At 36.7% G+C, this 17,202-nt stretch overlaps 2 protein-coding genes across 5 annotated transcripts in view; both read left to right on the top strand.

The window, feature by feature from the left end:
• Positions 1-17,202, top strand: part of LOC106767365 (sodium/hydrogen exchanger 7) — a 38,491-nt gene that overhangs the window by 6,540 nt on the left and 14,749 nt on the right. Inside the window, exons 2-19 of one of the 3 annotated variants that reach the window (XM_022783256.1) lie at positions 419-469; positions 663-754; positions 1,166-1,243; positions 1,314-1,471; positions 1,640-1,741; positions 1,818-1,935; positions 2,119-2,171; positions 2,243-2,308; positions 3,846-3,890; positions 4,068-4,120; positions 4,454-4,638; positions 4,961-4,970; positions 5,058-5,212; positions 5,403-5,477; positions 6,802-6,849; positions 6,996-7,103; positions 7,689-7,920; positions 8,675-8,977. In XM_022783256.1, the coding sequence (XP_022638977.1) occupies positions 419-469; positions 663-754; positions 1,166-1,243; positions 1,314-1,471; positions 1,640-1,741; positions 1,818-1,935; positions 2,119-2,171; positions 2,243-2,308; positions 3,846-3,890; positions 4,068-4,120; positions 4,454-4,638; positions 4,961-4,970; positions 5,058-5,212; positions 5,403-5,477; positions 6,802-6,849; positions 6,996-7,103; positions 7,689-7,920; positions 8,675-8,977 (1,932 nt within the window). The remainder of the gene's footprint in view (positions 1-418; positions 470-662; positions 755-1,165; positions 1,244-1,313; positions 1,472-1,639; positions 1,742-1,817; positions 1,936-2,118; positions 2,172-2,242; positions 2,309-3,845; positions 3,891-4,067; positions 4,121-4,453; positions 4,639-4,960; positions 4,971-5,057; positions 5,213-5,402; positions 5,478-6,801; positions 6,850-6,995; positions 7,104-7,688; positions 7,921-8,674; positions 8,978-17,202) is intronic. The other 2 variants (XM_022783257.1, XM_014652242.2) reach the window with 2 other exon arrangements.
• On the top strand, positions 9,733-14,151 carry LOC111242043. 2 transcript variants are annotated; one of them, XM_022783258.1, is made up of 3 exons: positions 10,144-11,084; positions 11,438-11,474; positions 14,103-14,151. In XM_022783258.1, the coding sequence occupies exons 1-2, from the start codon at positions 10,295-10,297 to the stop codon at positions 11,470-11,472; spliced, it is 825 nt and encodes a 274-aa protein (XP_022638979.1). In that variant the 5' UTR covers positions 10,144-10,294; the 3' UTR covers positions 11,473-11,474; positions 14,103-14,151. The 2 variants fall into 2 exon arrangements, with proteins under 2 accessions (XP_022638980.1, XP_022638979.1); XM_022783259.1 differs by lacking the exon at positions 14,103-14,151 and having other exon boundaries at positions 9,733-11,084; positions 11,438-12,085.

The raw sequence follows: 17,202 nt of genomic DNA, 5'->3' as shown, positions 1-17,202 counted from the left end.
TCTAGAAGATGAATAATGACCCTTAGATTAATGTTGTGGTGGCAAGATCCTAACCATTGGTTAAGGAGGTGCCACTAGTATAAATAGGAGTGATTGGATCATTTGTAAGTAAGCCAAATAAGAAGCCAACATCTACAACAACTAAGACAACTACTACACTTCTTCCAACTACTACTTCTACATCCTACTATCTCTACATTTTCTCTACCTTATCAACTACTCCTTTCACAACCTTTAAATACTAACAGTGACTGCTGAAAGATAGGCCTTCTTCACTGTTTAACTTTTTCCCTTTGAACAGTGTTCTTAACTGTTCTTTTCATTTAAACTTACTCCTTTTTGGCATTCTCGTATAATATATATATTTTTTTTATTTAATGTTAATAACTTAACTGATTAATTGTGCATCTCTATACAGAATATGGTACTCATCATCGGCTGGGAAAGATTGGAGATGGAATTCGTCTTTGTAAGTTTGTTATGTTTTTATTCTAGTTAGTTTGAAACTTGTGTGCTTAGCAATAAAAGAGAAAAGGCTTTTCAATGTACAGCCTCGGAGCATTTGAGTATACTGGCATTTTAGAATATTTTCAATTTAAAAGCTTCATTCTTCAGCTTCTTGTTTAAAAATAATTGAAGTAATTGATATTTTTTATATGCAGGGTCAGAGATTGATCCAGACCTTCTGTTAGCTGTTTTTCTTCCTGCTCTCCTATTTGAAAGCTCATTCTTAATGGAAGTTCACCAAATTAAGGTTTCTTTTCTTGGATTCTTCTATGAGTGCAATTTTGTAGTGGTTTATAAGTGATGGTTTCTCTCTGTTATGATAATTTCCTATCTTATATATGTAAGAAAACTGAGATATAAATATTCTAAGAAAAGGTATATAAACTAAAGGAGATGAACTTAAAAGTTGACCAAGAAAATAACTATTTCTAATTCAATTACTCTGAAAACTTTAATGCACAAAATGAGACTAAATAACTATTTCATAATTATCGTGATGGAAGATGTAGAAATTAAATCCACGAGGTTAGACATAGCTAACATTAAATGCTGCTAAACAGGGAGCAGACTAGATTTTTTTTTTTTTTTTTTTTTTTGTAATAATATAAGTCAATTGCTAAATGTTACCAACACAAGATGCACTTTGGGCTGAATGCAGAGGTGTCTTGCACAAATGATCTTACTAGCTGGTCCTGGTGTTGCGCTTTCAACTGTTTGTCTTGGAGTTGTCATGAAGGTATGTGAGCTGATGTGTTTAGATTTCATCATTTCTCTTATATAATTATAGCTCATTTGACATGACACAGCTTACTTTTCCATACAACTGGGGTTGGAAAACATCACTATTGCTTGGGGGACTTCTGAGTGCTACAGATCCTGTTGCTGTTGTGGCTTTGTTGAAAGATCTTGGTGCCAGCAAAAAACTAAGCACCATAATTGAAGGGGAATCCTTGATGAATGATGGGTATTTTTAGTACTCTTTGCACTGCTTTAACTAACATCTACTCTTCAAATGAATTTGTGTTTTTCCAAATGAGTCTATATTGTAAGAAGTGACAGATGGTTTTTAAATAAATGTATGTTTCTTTTTGTATTTGCATTTGTCAAAAGCTTAATCTTCATTCTTGTCCAGGACGGCTATTGTGGTTTATACTCTTTTCTATCGGATGGTTCTTGGAGAGACCTTCAATTGGGCTGCTATAATAAAATTTCTAGCACAAGTTTCACTTGGAGCGTAGGTTTTCACCTACCTTTTTGTTGCACTAGTTGCAAAAGATATCTTCACTCATTTGACTCTTTGCTCGGTCCAGTGTAGGGATGGGTCTTGCTTTTGGGATTGCATCTGTTTTGTGGCTAGGGTTTATTTTTAATGATACAGTGATTGAAATTGCTCTAACATTTGCTGTTAGCTACATTGCTTATTTCACTGTAAGTACCCTTCAAAAAATCTGGATTCATCTTTTATTAAATTTAGGGATTATATTTGATTATTACTGCTTACAAAAGTAGAAAGCATTGGTTTTATAACCCTAATTTCATGGATGTATTGGTGTTATCGTAAGTTACTTCAATCTTGTGCATGAAGAAATTAATGATCAAAATCTATTACAGGCCCAGGAGGGTTCAGGTGTCTCAGGTGTTTTGACGGTGATGTCTTTAGGGATGTAAGTTGACCTTTAGTATGCAATGACTAATATCTCTTTTCTGAAATCTGATTATTGAAATCTTTCTACAGGTTTTATTCAGCATTTGCAAGAACAGCTTTTAAGGGTGAAAGTCAACAAAGCTTACATCACTTTTGGTATGCCTTTTACTGTCCTCGTGAGTAGAAATTAAATTCATTTATAAGAGTTTTTTTCTTCTAATTTTCTGTGTACACTTTTTGTGAACAAGAATTTTCTGTGTACCTTTGATACAAAAGCAATAAAAACAAATTATTTGTGAAGTATATTAATTTTCTAAACACTATCACTCAACTTTAGATTTTGTGAAGTTTTCTTTAGCATTACCGCTCCTTAGAATTTCGATTACTTTGCCAAACTGATTTTGAATATCATTAAGAAAACACATAAAGATAGACAAAACTTCAAGACAGTCTTTCATTAAATAAATCCAAGTACGTCTATAATACTTATCAATAAAACTAATAATATCTAAAACCAAAAGATGAGACACAGCTTGACCCCAAAATATTATAATGGATGATCAGAAAAGCAGAGTTACACCAAGATTCAAAATGTCTAGGAAAAGAAGACCTAACTGTTTTCCTTGTTAACATGATTCACATTTTAAAGTTTGAAGTCTACTAAGTTCAAGAACCATCTCTTTAATTTTAACAAGTGATAATGATCTAATCATTCATGTAAAATTTTAGGAGATGGGGATGCAAAACAAGACACAGATGAGCTTGTGCCAGTAGTATAAGCCTCTAGATTCATGTCCTTCTCCAATTAGTCAACTTGTACCACATTCCTGTATAAAAATAGAGTTGGCATCAAAGGTTATTGAACAATTCAATGGTTTTGGTTGATTGACTTAAATAAAAGAGATTGAAAGGACAAACATAAACAAAGAGAACAAGTTTTGAGTTCAAAGAAGCATAAAGGAAAGCTAGAAAAATTTTTTGGGAAGCTACTTTAGATCCATTGGCTAGGGTCATATCTAGAGTACACAACAACTTTTCAATAAAGCCTATTTAAGACCTATTCTAACAATCTTGAACATGAACTTTGCAATACTTGATATCTATGAGTTTTTTGGTATCATTCAAATAGTGGGTGACTTGTTAGGCCTAACAAAAACTGCTAAGATACACTTTTATACTATCTTAGATTTTTAGAGTCTAACTCAACTCCATAAAATGAGCTTGTGAGATGAGGGTTATGTTTCACTTATATAATGCTAATCGATGTCGGATCTCTAATAGTATGAAATGTGAGACTACACGAACAATTTCTCTGTCCCACAGCCCGACAATCCATCTGCTTGAACAAATTATTATTATTATTATTATACTTTTGGGGGTCTGACATGTGGAGAGATAGGAGGGATCTACTTTTTGATGTATTTTTCAATAATAAATCAGTGTTCTGTTTAATTAAGTAGATTTCCTGTCCTCTTTTATGTATTGATTTTTTGTCCGTCTTAGTAGTCTATATCTATTAAGACACAAGAAAAGAAAATTCTAACTTGAAGCTAAAACAGTTAATTACTATATATGCCTGCTGGAGCAGCAAGGTCCCTCCTAATATTGTCATATGAAATCCTCTTATTTTCTGTATTTATATTTTGTAGTCAAAATGTAATTGTGTTTTAATCCTTTTATTTATTTTGTCCAGGGAAATGATTGCTTATATAGCTAATACCTTAATTTTCATTTTGAGGTAAGGGCTTGGTTCGAATCTTAAATTATAATCAATTGATATAACTTGTGAATCAGGCTTTTAATGGTTTTGGATTGAAAAGATAGAAAATATGTTTTTTTCTGGTTTAACAAATGTAGGACATTCTGACTGTTAAATCACTTCCCTTAATATTTTCATTTCATCTTTTTTTTGCAGTGGAGTTGTCATAGCTGAAGGAATACTTGGTGACAACAATGTTTTCTATCATGGTAGTATTACTTGAAGAATCAACTCATATATTCTCATATTGGGAAAATGTGTGCCATGAAGTATATTGAATGCAAATACATGAAAATAGTGTTAAATAAATGGGAGTTTTATGACAATCTTGGGTGAATGTGCTGATGAATCTGTATTTCATAGTTTTTATGTACTCCGAGTTAGTGGGGGCGTTTGGCAAGTCCATAGATAGACTATAATTTCTTTAAATTGTTACCTTTTAATCGTATATTTAAGCACTATGTTTTGCATTGCTCTTGCTATCATCTTAATGTTGTTGTTATGCCAAGAAGAGTGAATACAAATTATTGGGTCTGTTTTAGGAACATCATGGACCCACCTCTTGCTTCTCTATGTTTATGTACAAGTGTCTCGATGCATTGTTGTTGGAGTATTGTTTCCCTTTCTTAGATATTTTGGATATGGTTTGGATTGGAAAGAAGCTATTATTCTCATCTGGTCAGGATTGCGAGGGGCAGTTGCCTTGGCACTTTCGTTATCAGTTAAGGCAAGTATTCTTTGACTAATAATGCAAATTTAGAGAGCTCCTTATTATCTGTACTTATCATTGTTTACAAGTGAGCTAGGTGCTTTTTGGATTTTTTTTTTTTCTGATGAAATAAAGAACTTAATTTAAGGAAGGTACAATGTCCCATAGTTGACCTTCTATGCCTCAAGACTAGCATTCTTATTTCTTTTGAACAAAATTCCTCTTCCTGAAGTTCCTTTTAAATACTGGAGTATTCTAAGCGCAACTTGTAAACATGCCTCCTTTGGTTGGTGCATAAATTGGCTAACTAAGCTCACAACAACGACAATGTTTGGCCTAGTGTGAGATAGGTAAATGAGTCTTCCCACATTGGTACATTTCTTTGTCCACAAAAACATCTTCCTTTACACTTCCCAACTTTATATTTGGATCAACAGGTGTACTTGCAGGTTTACAGGCGGTTTTACTTGTTTCTTGTAGCAAATCAGTGATATATTTTTGTTGGGATATGAAGATTCCTTTCTTGGAATGGGCTACTTCAATCCCTAAAAAATATTTTAGCTTACCTAAAGTCTTGATTTTGAATTCCTTGGTAAGGCACTGGCTTAACGTTTGTTGGTCCTTTTTATCATTCCTAGTAATAATTATATCATCCACGTAGACCAATAGTATTGTTACTCCCCTTGAATTAGAATGTTTGATGAATAAAGTATGGTCTCCTTGGCTTTGTTTGTATTTAAGACTTGTCATAACATTGGTGAATCTCCCAAATCATGCTCTAGGTGACTGTTTCAACCAGCATAACTCCTTTTTTAGTTTGCAAACTATGTTGGCCTCAATCTGTCCCGTATACCCAGGTAGTATCTCCATGTATATTTCTTCTTCAAGATCCCGATTAGGAATGCATTGTTTATATCAATATTGTGTATTATGTTATTTTACATAAGTATGTTTATTTTGGCTTAGCCCATATTTTCTTTATAAATACATTACCCTATGTGTTTTTTCAATACAATGGATATTAACCCTATATCTAGTTTTCACTATATTCAAAATAAATCAACTCATAATCAAATAATGTTGCTAGGCTGCTATCCTCTTAAGTAGAAAAAGTTGTGTCATGATTATCAGCTATAGCTTTTGGCTTATCGGTACTCTTTTAATCCAACAATTGGTAGGCATCCCATATTGGCTAGTGATATGTTCAAACGAAAGTGTATGATCGAGTGCAAATCTCATCTTGCCAGTCAGTTTTTGTGCGGTTAATTTACACTTAAAACTTATTTCCTAAGATGGTATCGAAGTTTATCTTAGTGAGGTTTGTTGGGCCAATTCTCCCACCTACTATTGGGCCATTATCAAACTATCCATAAATATCTATTCCCATGCTTAAGATGTATAGTCCTTAACATGAGAGGTGGGTTGAAGATCCCACTTTAGCTATAGATATGACCAAATTATAATAAGTAAGTGGTACAAATCTTACCTTGCGATGGTTTTTTCAGGTTGATAAAACTTAAAGTCCACCTTCTGTTACTACGCATGCATGATTGTACTAAATACAATGTATAACCTTAAAACACAATATTTGAACTAAATTGACATAGAAAGGTTTTTTCAATTGTATTCACTCAATTGTTGTATTGACAATTATCGTGGTTAAATTAATATGGTTATGATAACAATGATCTGCAAACTGAATTGCTTTTAATTTTGAGCAAATAGGTAATGTCAAATCACGATAGGGGAACTTGATTGTTAATTGAAGAATCTCGAGGGACTAAATTGGCACAATAAAACCTAAGAAATCAAAATCTCACATTTATGTCACCAAAAGGGCAAAAACTGCAATTAAGCCTTTATATATTTTTTCCTTTTCTTTTCCTATCTTTACTTGTTTATTGAAACAAGTTCAAACACATAGGATAGTATCTTGGAATTAGTCTTAAAAAAAAGTAATTCAAAATGAAATTTTCTATTTAAAGGTGCATCATAATTAATTACCAACTTAAGGATACATATCTATCTATTCTCCAGAACAAATTCTACAGAAATTGTTATGCTTAATAATTTATGTTAAGAAAGTTAAGGAAAAAGCATGCTATATGTGGCTATCATCAACATGCATGTCCATATGTTTGTAATTAAACTTTCTATTTATTAAATTTTTTATTGGTTTAGCGTTCGAGTGGAAAATCAATTGAGTTGACTCCGGAGACAGGAACACTGGTATGATTTCCAATTTATGATTAATGTAACACTTATAAGTTTCAAATGCATGACTCTTCTAAGATTTTGCTAGTTCATCACAACCAGAAATCCTTGATAACTTACTTGTCTTTGTGAACTGACTCAATTGTTTTTTGATTGTATAGTTTGTTTTCTTCACTGGTGGAACTGTGTTTTTAACACTTATAGTAAATGGGTCAACCACACAACTAATGTTACGTTACCTTGGCATGGATAGTTTATCAGCAGCTAAGGTTAGAATTTGCCCCATCTTCTATGTTCAACTTATGTTCTAGTTTTGAGAGATGAAATGTTTTGATATGTCGTACTTTATGTAATTCACTAATGTCTCAGGTTTTATCCTAATTGTTGCTCTCTCTCTCTCTCTCTCTCTCTCTCTCTCTCTCTCTCTCTCACACACACACACACAGACATCTAAGAAAGTACCTTGAAAAATATCTTATCCATATACTTTGGTTAGATACATAGCAGCGAAGATTTATTTGCAATTGTTGTTTCAACATAACATAGAAAGTATCAATAAGAAACATTAAAAATAACCTAGTGAACCCAGGAAGCTTAAAAACTGAAGCAGTGCTTCAAGTTTATTTTGCAGGCAAATATTATCTCCTAATGGTTTTTGGAGTAAATGTGCTTCATAGCCACTATTGGAAGGTTAGATAACTGTAGACACAAATAAATGTAGATTGTGAGGAACAGAGGAAAGCTTTTAAATTTGTATAAATTGATTCCAAATGAAAAATATCTCTATATCACCTCTTTCTCTTCTTCTAACTTATATTTTGTCTGATCCTCATGCTTTACACATTTAATAACAGAGACGTATCCTTGACTTTACAAAGCATGAAATGTTGGACAAGGCATTGGAGGCTTTCAGTGAACTTGGAGATGATGAGGAACTTGGGCCTGCTGACTGGTCCACAGTGAAGAGATACATCTCTTGTTTAAATGATATTGAAGGTGAACGTGTTCACCCTCATGGTGCAACTGAAAATGATAGTCACCTAGATCCTATGAACTTGAAAGATATACGAGTACGACTACTGAATGGTATGGGAACATTTACAATGAAAATGATAGTATTTCATTGTTTATTACATCTTTTACAATAGGAACTTTATCAGGTCTGTACAGTTGCAGTGAAGGTTAGGGTTAGAGCTTGATCCATATTCTTGGATGCTTTTCCTATTAGAGAAGACCTTTCGGTTAATATTTAATTTTCTAGCAACAAGTCTCTGCAAATAAAAGCCTGAATATGATCAACTTCAATTTTGATGGATGGATTTGTTATCAAGAAAGTAGATGACGTGAGTTTTAAACCTGTGGGAACGGGTGGAGAGATCAAGAAAGACATTGAAGGAAAATATTATAATACGATCGATGTCTATAAGAATTCGGTTTTTAACCGAGTTTAATGACAATGTGTGATCCATCATCCATGTAGCTGACAGGGATTAAATTATTTGTTGTAATTATTTATTTGTTATGATGTGATAGCACTTACAATTATTGATGCTGATTGTGTGTTCGCCTTGAGGCCTAAGTTAAGAAGATTCAACTATTGTTTTCTTAATGGTGTATGTATATGCAATTTCTTTACAAAGGTTGCTTTGTTAACTCATAGTGAGTTAGTAAATCTTTGTCAGGCATGTGCATTTACAGAGAAATACATTCTAAACTAAGTTAATCTTTGGTAGTCTCTTGTTGGCTAAGTCCTCTGATGAGCCCTGATTTTACTATTGATTTTGGCTTGTTCGATTTTGCCAATATCATGCCTAATTTTAGAACTTATTACTCATATTAGGTGTACAAGCTGCTTACTGGGAGATGCTTGAGGAAGGAAGAATTTCTCAAACAACAGCTAATGTCCTAATGTTATCCGTAGAGGAAGCCATAGATTTGGCTTCATCTGAGTCTCTATGCGACTGGAAAGGTTTAAAATCTTACGTCCACTTCCCAAGTTACTACAAGTTTCTACAGTCCAATATGTTCCCACCAAAGTTAGTGACATACTTCACTGTACAAAGGTTGGAATCTGCATGTTATATTTGTGCTGCATTTCTTCGTGCTCACAGAATTGCTCGACAACAATTACATGACTTCATAGGTACAAGTCTACCTCATTAATTTGTCTATTTATCCTAACACTATTATTGCCAGTTTTCAACTTTTCTTTCTTTTTACTTCATGGCTTTTCCAATTTGTTTTTTGTCCTTAGTAGCTGTGTTAACTAATTTCTTAAAGAGAAATGTTGAAAACTGTTAGGATTCTCTTCTTGATTTGCCAAACTATAGCTTGAAAATAAGAACACCTTCCTCTTCTTAAAACACTTACACTGAAGTACCTCTTTATTTCTTAAAGAAACAAGCTATACAAGCGAACAATGTAATCAATTTTACCCCTAAAAGGACCCCTCTCCTTTTCTACACTGGAATCACCAGGCACAATCAAATTTTTTAACCCCTACCTGGTGTCTCCAAGACACTATATAAAGGAATATATTTCCTTAATAAACTATAGTAAAAATATAAAAGATTTCCAACTAACAATAACAGATATAACAAACTATATATATATATATATATATATATATATATATATATATATATATATATCCTTTATTTAATCCTCTCCTTTTCCTATAACAAAATAACTTACTATGAAATTATTTTTTTTATCATTTATTTTGATATACATTTTATGAAGTTTATGTTTACAATGAAACTTACATTTTAGATGTATAATATACTGTCAAAAACCATGATTGGTGTGATAAAGACATGATGTATTTTAGAAAGGTTTATATCTGATGTGCTGTATTTTTGTAATAGTTTTGTTCTGCCTTTATTAGGTTCAGTTATAGTTGATTGATCCTGTAATCATAGGAATTTATTCCTTAGAATTAACAGTTCATATTTCCTAAAATGTGCTGCAGACTTATGTATTTATATAGGGGTTAATAACCTTTTGAAATAATAAGAAAGAATTCTATTCCTTCTAAATTTGAGATGGTATCAAAGCTCCCGATCCTTGGGAGTCTCTGACCGTGTTATTTATCCAAATTGTAGCCTTTATTGCTACTCTATCTTCAACCTAAAACTGCGGCAGCCTTTATTGCTGCTCCACCGTCAAGCCTTCATTGCTTATCGTGACTACATCAAGTTATGGCTGAAGCTGGGAACCTGGAAACTGAAAATAGATCCCTGGAAACTGGGGATAGATTCCAGACCACTGGAGAACTGCAAAATATCCATTCTGCGTATCGGTTAAATGGAAAAAACTACCTCAAATGGTCTCAAATCATTAGGACCATCCTGAAAGGAAAAGGAAAGATTTGACTGGTGATGCACCGAGTTAGAGTGATCCCAAATTCAAATCATGGGACGAAGAAGAATCCATGATCATGGCGTGATTGTGGAATTCAATGGTTCCAGAAATCAGTGATACCTGCATGTTTCTAAAATCAGCAAGGGAGATCTGGGAGGCAGTCGAACAAACGTACTCTAAAGCAAAGGATGCTACTCAGATTTATGATGTAAAGGAGAAAACCGTGGCTGCCAAACAGGGAAGTAAGTCTGTTACAGAATATGCCAATCAACTTAAATCCTTATGGACAAAATTGGATCATTATCGGGTTATAAAAGCAAAGTGTTCAGAAGACTCAACAATTCTAAAAGAGTATATTGAACAAGATAGGGTCTATGATTTTTTGGTGGGTCTAAATCCTGAATATGACCAGATCCGAATTCAAATCTTGGGAAAGGAGAAAGTCCCAGGACTTAATGAAGTGGTAGCCATTATCCGGAGTGAAGAAAGTAGGAGAGGGCTGATGCTGGAAACCTCAACTACCGAAAGCTCTGCAATGATAGCTGAAGGAGGAACAATCATGGTTGCCAACCAGAGAAAAAACTGGGAGAAAAGACACGAGGAGATTTGGTGTACCCATTGTAACAAGCCGTGCCACACAAGGGAAAAGTGCTGGAAATTACATGGAAAGCCTCCAAGTCGAGAATGGGGGCTGAAAGATGGGAAGACCTCAAGCAGAGAATGGGGACCGAAAATCCCAGGCCGGGAATGGGGATTGAAGGGAGGCCCACAGAAAAAAGGAGGGCAAGCATACATTGCTAATGGACAAGGTGAAGAATTTGTCCAGTTGAATCATGAAGAGATAGAATGGGTAAGATCCATCCTTAGTAAATTGGAGAAGCCTACAGGTACGTGCTCCTTGACATATTCTGGTAAGTTTCCATTCTTGTTTGGACTTAATGTTTTAGATACACCATTCACACATTATTGGATATTAGACTCTGGAGCCACTGACCAATAGACCCCTCTATCCAAATACTTCTCCACATATTCCCCATGTCCGAGTAACAAGAAAATTTCCATAGCAGATAGAACCCTCATAACTGCAGCCGGACAAGGAGAGGTCCAAATGAGCCCATCCATGACCTTAAAAAATGTCTTCCATGTCCCTAAACTATCCACTAACCTGATTTCTATACAAAAACTCACCAAAGACCTTGCATGTAATGTTGTTTTTTATAGCAACACTTGTATATTGCAGGACAAGAACTCGGGGAGGACGATTGGACATGCTAGATGTTAGAATTATTGGTTAGTGTGTGTGAGTTGTGTGTATCTTAATGGTAGAATAATTACTAAGTCTACCTATGTTAGGGTAGTCAGTAAGACTAAAGTAGGGAGTAGTGTGTTGGGTTATCTATAATCATTGTACCTAACAGTTCCTTGACCTTCCATCTCCCTATTGTATCATCTCTTTATTATTATAAATAGCAGAACATGAGGAGGGTCCATTAAGCCCTTCAGAAATATATTTCTCTGTTTTTAATCTCAACATGGTATCAGAGCAGATTCTCTGATCCTCTACCGGCTGTCTTTGTTGTTCGCTGGCGACCGGCCGGCATGGCCGCCAGCGGCCCTAAAAATCTTTTCTCAACCTATGCTTTTGTGCTTCAGTGGGCAGTCCTCCTCTAATATCACCGACACTTTGGTTTTCTGATAACAGTAAGAAGTTGTTCTTCCATTCATCTGCACCCAGAAAAACAAAGAGACAAGTCTCCTGGGAACCCTAGAAAGGCAACTGCCTCCATTTCGCATCATTTCCTCTCCGCTGATTTGATGCTGTTGATGCCACAGTCGGCGCCGCTACAGTTAGCTGTCGTTGCCGTCGGTCACCGTTCGCCGGCCACCATCACAGTTTTGTCCGGTGACCGGCGGATCTGGACTGCCTCCTTGAGTGACGGCCAACCCTGCCGGAGACAGGACCAGACTCCTCCGAACGCGCCGCCACAAGCGCCAAATAAGTCCACTTTCGACCACCATCCGCGCCGGCCACCGTGTCAGATTCGACCGGTGATCGGCAGATCTGGATCGTCTCTTCAAGCGCGACCTAACCCCGGTGGTCGCCGTCTCTGTACCCGCTCAACGTGCCTCCACGCGCCGCCTGTCTCCAGCTGAGCTCGGACGCGTGTTTGTCACGCACCGCCTTCCACGCATCGGAATCACACTACGTCGCTTCTGGTCGACTCGTCGGACCTTCTTGATCTGACCCTCCATATCAACCATTGTTGCCATCTTCGTTGTCTTCACAGAATCTTCTTGTTGCATGCTTCCACATCTTTTCACTGCCCACTTCCTTCTTCTCGTATGTTGTTGATCTTCCTCTCTCATGGCTTCTTCTTCCCTCAGCCCTAGTTAGTTGCGCGCTGCTCCTTGTCACCATGAAGTATATATTGAGACTGCTTCCCTTGCTCTCACTGCTCTCGGTTTTCGAGCCGTTCTCTTTGTTAGTAATAATTATCTTAGCGATGGGTATACACCCCGTCTTTTCTTCTCACAATTGCATCAGTTGGGCAACCTTGATAACCATCGTTTGGAGAAGGTTTGCATTATCGGTATCCCCGAGAAGTGGTTTGACTCTTGCTTTATCCACACTCCGTCAGTTCTACGACTTCCTCAGCTTCCTCAAAAGGCAACAAGGTCAAGAGGCTTTGCAAAAGCTGCACACGCGTGAGAAGCTGGGGAAGCGCGGTGGTGGTGCCTTAACGGCTTTTGATATGGGGTTCCTTGCTATGTTTGATGCAGTGGAATGATATGTCTTCTACAATTAGTTCTCGACGTGCTGAAATTGAAGCCAAATTGGCAAAAGCTGAGTTAGTTGTCCAACGTATTCATGATGAGTTGAAGGATTTCATCGTCGACACCAAGGCCAGGTCTGTTGCTGATTGCCATTACAGGCCTTAATCCGTTTTTGCAGTTTGATGTTGTTTGCTGTTGTTTGTTGTTGTTGGACGTCATCCACTTTTAGTGGAAATCTCTTTGGTCAAAGTCATTTATGCGTGTTTATCTTTAGCAACTATGATGCTTCCAATCCCAATCAACAATTTCACTGTTTCCACCGTTCACATTGAGGGGGAGTATGGTTCCAAGACACTACAAGCCAAGTATGGTAGTCCCTGTAGTTTGTAACTTTCAGCCACTACAGGTCCCATCACCCATCCATCTCAGAGATGGGGATTCAGTCCTTGCAGTTTGTCATTTATGTTTCGAAGACACTGCAAGCCAAAGTATGGCAGTTCAAGCCACATAAGTATGGTAGTCCCTGTAGATTTGTAGCTTTCAGCCACTACAGGCCCCATCACCCATCAGTCTCAAAGATGGCAGTCCTTGCAGTTTTGTCGCATTTAGCCACTGCAGGCCCCATCCTTACTTGATGAGGGATTTTGTCCTTGCAGGTTGTCATTGTCCACCATTGCTCTCCGTCATCCACTTTTGAAGTTGAAGTTTCACAGGCTGCTACTAGTTGTTCGTTGACATGTGATAACACACTACCTCACACTCTTGAAGAAAAATCATCTAGTTCAATATTGAGTTTATCTATTTCAAGCTTGGTTCATACAATCTGTATGCTCCAGCTTGAAGGGGAGTGTTAGAATTATTGGTTAGTGTGTGAGTTGTGTGTGAGCTGTGTGTATCTTAATGGTAGAATAATTACTAAGTCTACCTATGTTAGGGTAGTCAGTAAGACTAAAGTAGGGAGTAGTGTGTTGGTTTATCTATAATCATTGTACCTAGCAGTCTAGGACAGTTCCTTGACCTTCCATCTCCCTATTGTATCATCTTTTTATTATTATAAATAGCAGAACATGAGGAGGGTCCATTAAGCCCTTCAGAAATATATTTCTCTGTTTTTAATCTCAACCCTAGAGAATGGAATGGCCTATACTACATGGAGGACCCTAATCTGCCTACCAAGAGTCTCATCTCTAAATCCACCATGACCAACAAAGAGAAAGCTCACCTTTATCATTGCCGACTAGGACATCCATCATTTCGAGTTGTAAAAGTGCTTTTTCAACGTATTAGATCAAATTAGAGCTCTACTTTTTCAAAATCATGTTCCTAAGAGATTTTGGGGGAAGCCCTTCTTACTGCCACCTATCTAATCAATAGGTTACCTACTAAAATTCTAAACTCAAGAAGTCCCATGGAAGTTTTATCATCATTCTATCCTCACCTTGACCCTACAAATAAACTCCAATCTAGAATATTTGGGTGTGTATCCTTTGTACATGTTCATAGTAATGAAAGGGTAAAACTGGATCCTAGGGCTGTCAAATGTGTTTTCTTTGGGTACTCTACCACACAAAAAGGGATACAAATGTTTTCAACCCCTTTCCAAGAAATTCTATGTGTCAAGAGATGTCACCTTCAACGAACAAGAAAGCTACTTCAAACAACCTCATCTTCAGGGGAAGAATGTAAGAGAGGAAGATGAGACTCTTATGTTCCCAAACATGACGTTTGGACCTGAAATTGGTGGGACAAATGGCATTGCTGTTCCTGATGTTCCTGAAATTGAGGGAGGAATTGAACCTGCACCTGAACCAATGAGACCTGCACTTGATGGCGGCAGAAAATTTGGGAAAAATCTGGTATATTCAAGGAGAGAAAAGGCCATTCTAGAATTTGGCAATGTCCAAGAATCCAACCTACCAGCACTACATGAGGTAACACCTTCAAATCCTATAAATTCCAATGATTCTAATGATTTTGTTTCTGATAATCTAGAAGCACAGGTGGACCAAACCCTTGACCTACCCATTGCCCTTAGAAAAGGAACTAGAGCTTGCACCCAAAAGCACTTTACCCATTGTCAAATTTCTTATCCTTTGAAAAATTCTCACCTACCCATAAAACCTTTCTCACTAACCTCAACTCCACACACACACCTTCCTCTGTATTTGAAGCATTGTCTGACAGGAAATGGAAACATGCCATGGATGTGGAAATGGAGGCGTTAAACAAAAATGGGACCTGGGAACTTGTCACCCTACCTCCTAGAAAAAAACCAGTAGGGTGTAAGTGGGTATATGCAATAAAGTACAGGGTTGATGGGACCGTCGAACGTTACAAGGCAAGGTTGGTGGCCAAAGGCTTCACTCAAACCTATGGAGTTGATTACTTGGAGACATTTGCCCCAGTTGCTAAGATGAACACGGTCAAAGTAATATTGTCACTGGTAGCAAATAATGATTGGGATTTGCAGCAGTTTGATGTGAAAAATGTTTTTCTACATGGAGACCTTGAAGAAGAAATATACATGGAGTTGCCCCCTGGTTACAATGGACAGGCTATTGCTGGAACTGTTTGCAAGTTAATAAAGGCTCTATATGGGCTGAAACAATCCCCAAGAGCATGGTTTGGAAGACTTACCAAAGTTATGACAGGTCTGGGCTACAAACAAAGTCAAGGGGATCACACTTTATTCATCAAAGATTCAGTTTCAGGGGGAGTAACAATTCTATTAGTATATTTAGATGACATTATAGTATGTGGGGACGACAAAAAGGAACAACAAGTGTTAAGCGAATGCCTTGCCACCGAATTTGAGATCAAGACACTAGGCAGGCTTAAATATTTCTTAGGAATTGGAGTGGCTCATTCCAAGAAAGGAATCTTCATATCTCAACAAAAGTATATTGCTGACTTGCTTAAAGAAACAGGGAAGACCGGCTGCAGAGCAGCAAGCATCCCAGTTGATCCAAATATAAAATTGTGAAGTATGGAGGAGGTTGTTGTTGTGGACAAGGAAATGTATCAAAGACTTGTGGGCAGGCTTATTTACTTATCTCACACTAGACCAGACATTGCGTTTGCTGTGAGTCTTGTGAGCCAGTTTATGCACAACCAAAGGAAGCACATTTACAAGCTGCCCTTAGAATTGTCCAGTACTTGAAAGGGACTACTGGAAGAGGAATTTTGTTCAAATGGAACAAGAGTGTAAGTCTTGAGGCATACACGAATGCGGATTATGTGGGGTCAGTGGTAGATAGGAGATCAACCACGGGATACTACACTTTCCTTGATGGAAACTTAGTTACTTGGAAGAGTAAAAAACAGAGTGTAGTGGCTAGATCAAGTGCTGAAGCAGAATTTCGAGCAATGGCCCACGGAATATGTGAACTTCTATGGCTGAAGATTATATTAGAAGACAAAGTGGGATGAACCAATTAGGTTATATTGTGACAATAAATCTGCAATTAACATAGCCCACAACCCGGTACAACACGATAAAACTAAACATATTGAGGTTGATAGACACTTTATCAAGGAAAAACTAGACAGTGGCATGATTTGCACACCATATGTATCCACCCAGAACCAACTTGCAAACATAATCAACTTTGAAAGTTTCATATCCAAGCTGGGAATGGAAAATACCTATTCACCAGCTTGAGGGGGAGTGTCAAAATCCATGATTGGTGTGATAAAGATTGGCATGGTGTATTTTAGGAAGGTTTATATCTGATGTGTTGTATTTTTGTAACAGTTTTGTGCTGCCTTTATTAGGTTCATTTATAGTTGATTGATCCCGTAATCATAGGAATTTATTCCTTAGAATTAGCAGTTCATATTTCCTAAAATATGTTGCAGACTTAGTATTTATATAGGGGTTAATAACCTCTTGAAATAATATGAAAGAATTCTATTCCTTCTAAATTTGAGATATACCATTATAATTTAATTTATGTATTAAATTATATTTTGGTTCCCTCACTATTTTAGTTGAAGCTCTGCCACTTGTGGCTATCCAAATGTTTCTCCTTTTTTGGTATAATGCTATTGAGGCCTTGCATCTCTAGGGGCTCATATTCTTATGTGTGACACTCTTTGTTATATGTTCCAAGGTTGTGTTTAAACATCTTCGCGATACCATTTTCTCTGAAAGCTTCATCACTGTCAGGGCATAATCCATTTTCCCAATCCCATCACCAACATGCTTCTCAATCACTGCCTTATTTCATC

This window comes from Vigna radiata, chromosome 7, assembly GCF_000741045.1.
Source record: "Vigna radiata var. radiata cultivar VC1973A chromosome 7, Vradiata_ver6, whole genome shotgun sequence".
Lineage (NCBI taxonomy): Eukaryota > Viridiplantae > Streptophyta > Magnoliopsida > Fabales > Fabaceae > Vigna > Vigna radiata.
This window is presented reverse-complemented; position numbering and strand designations above follow the sequence as displayed.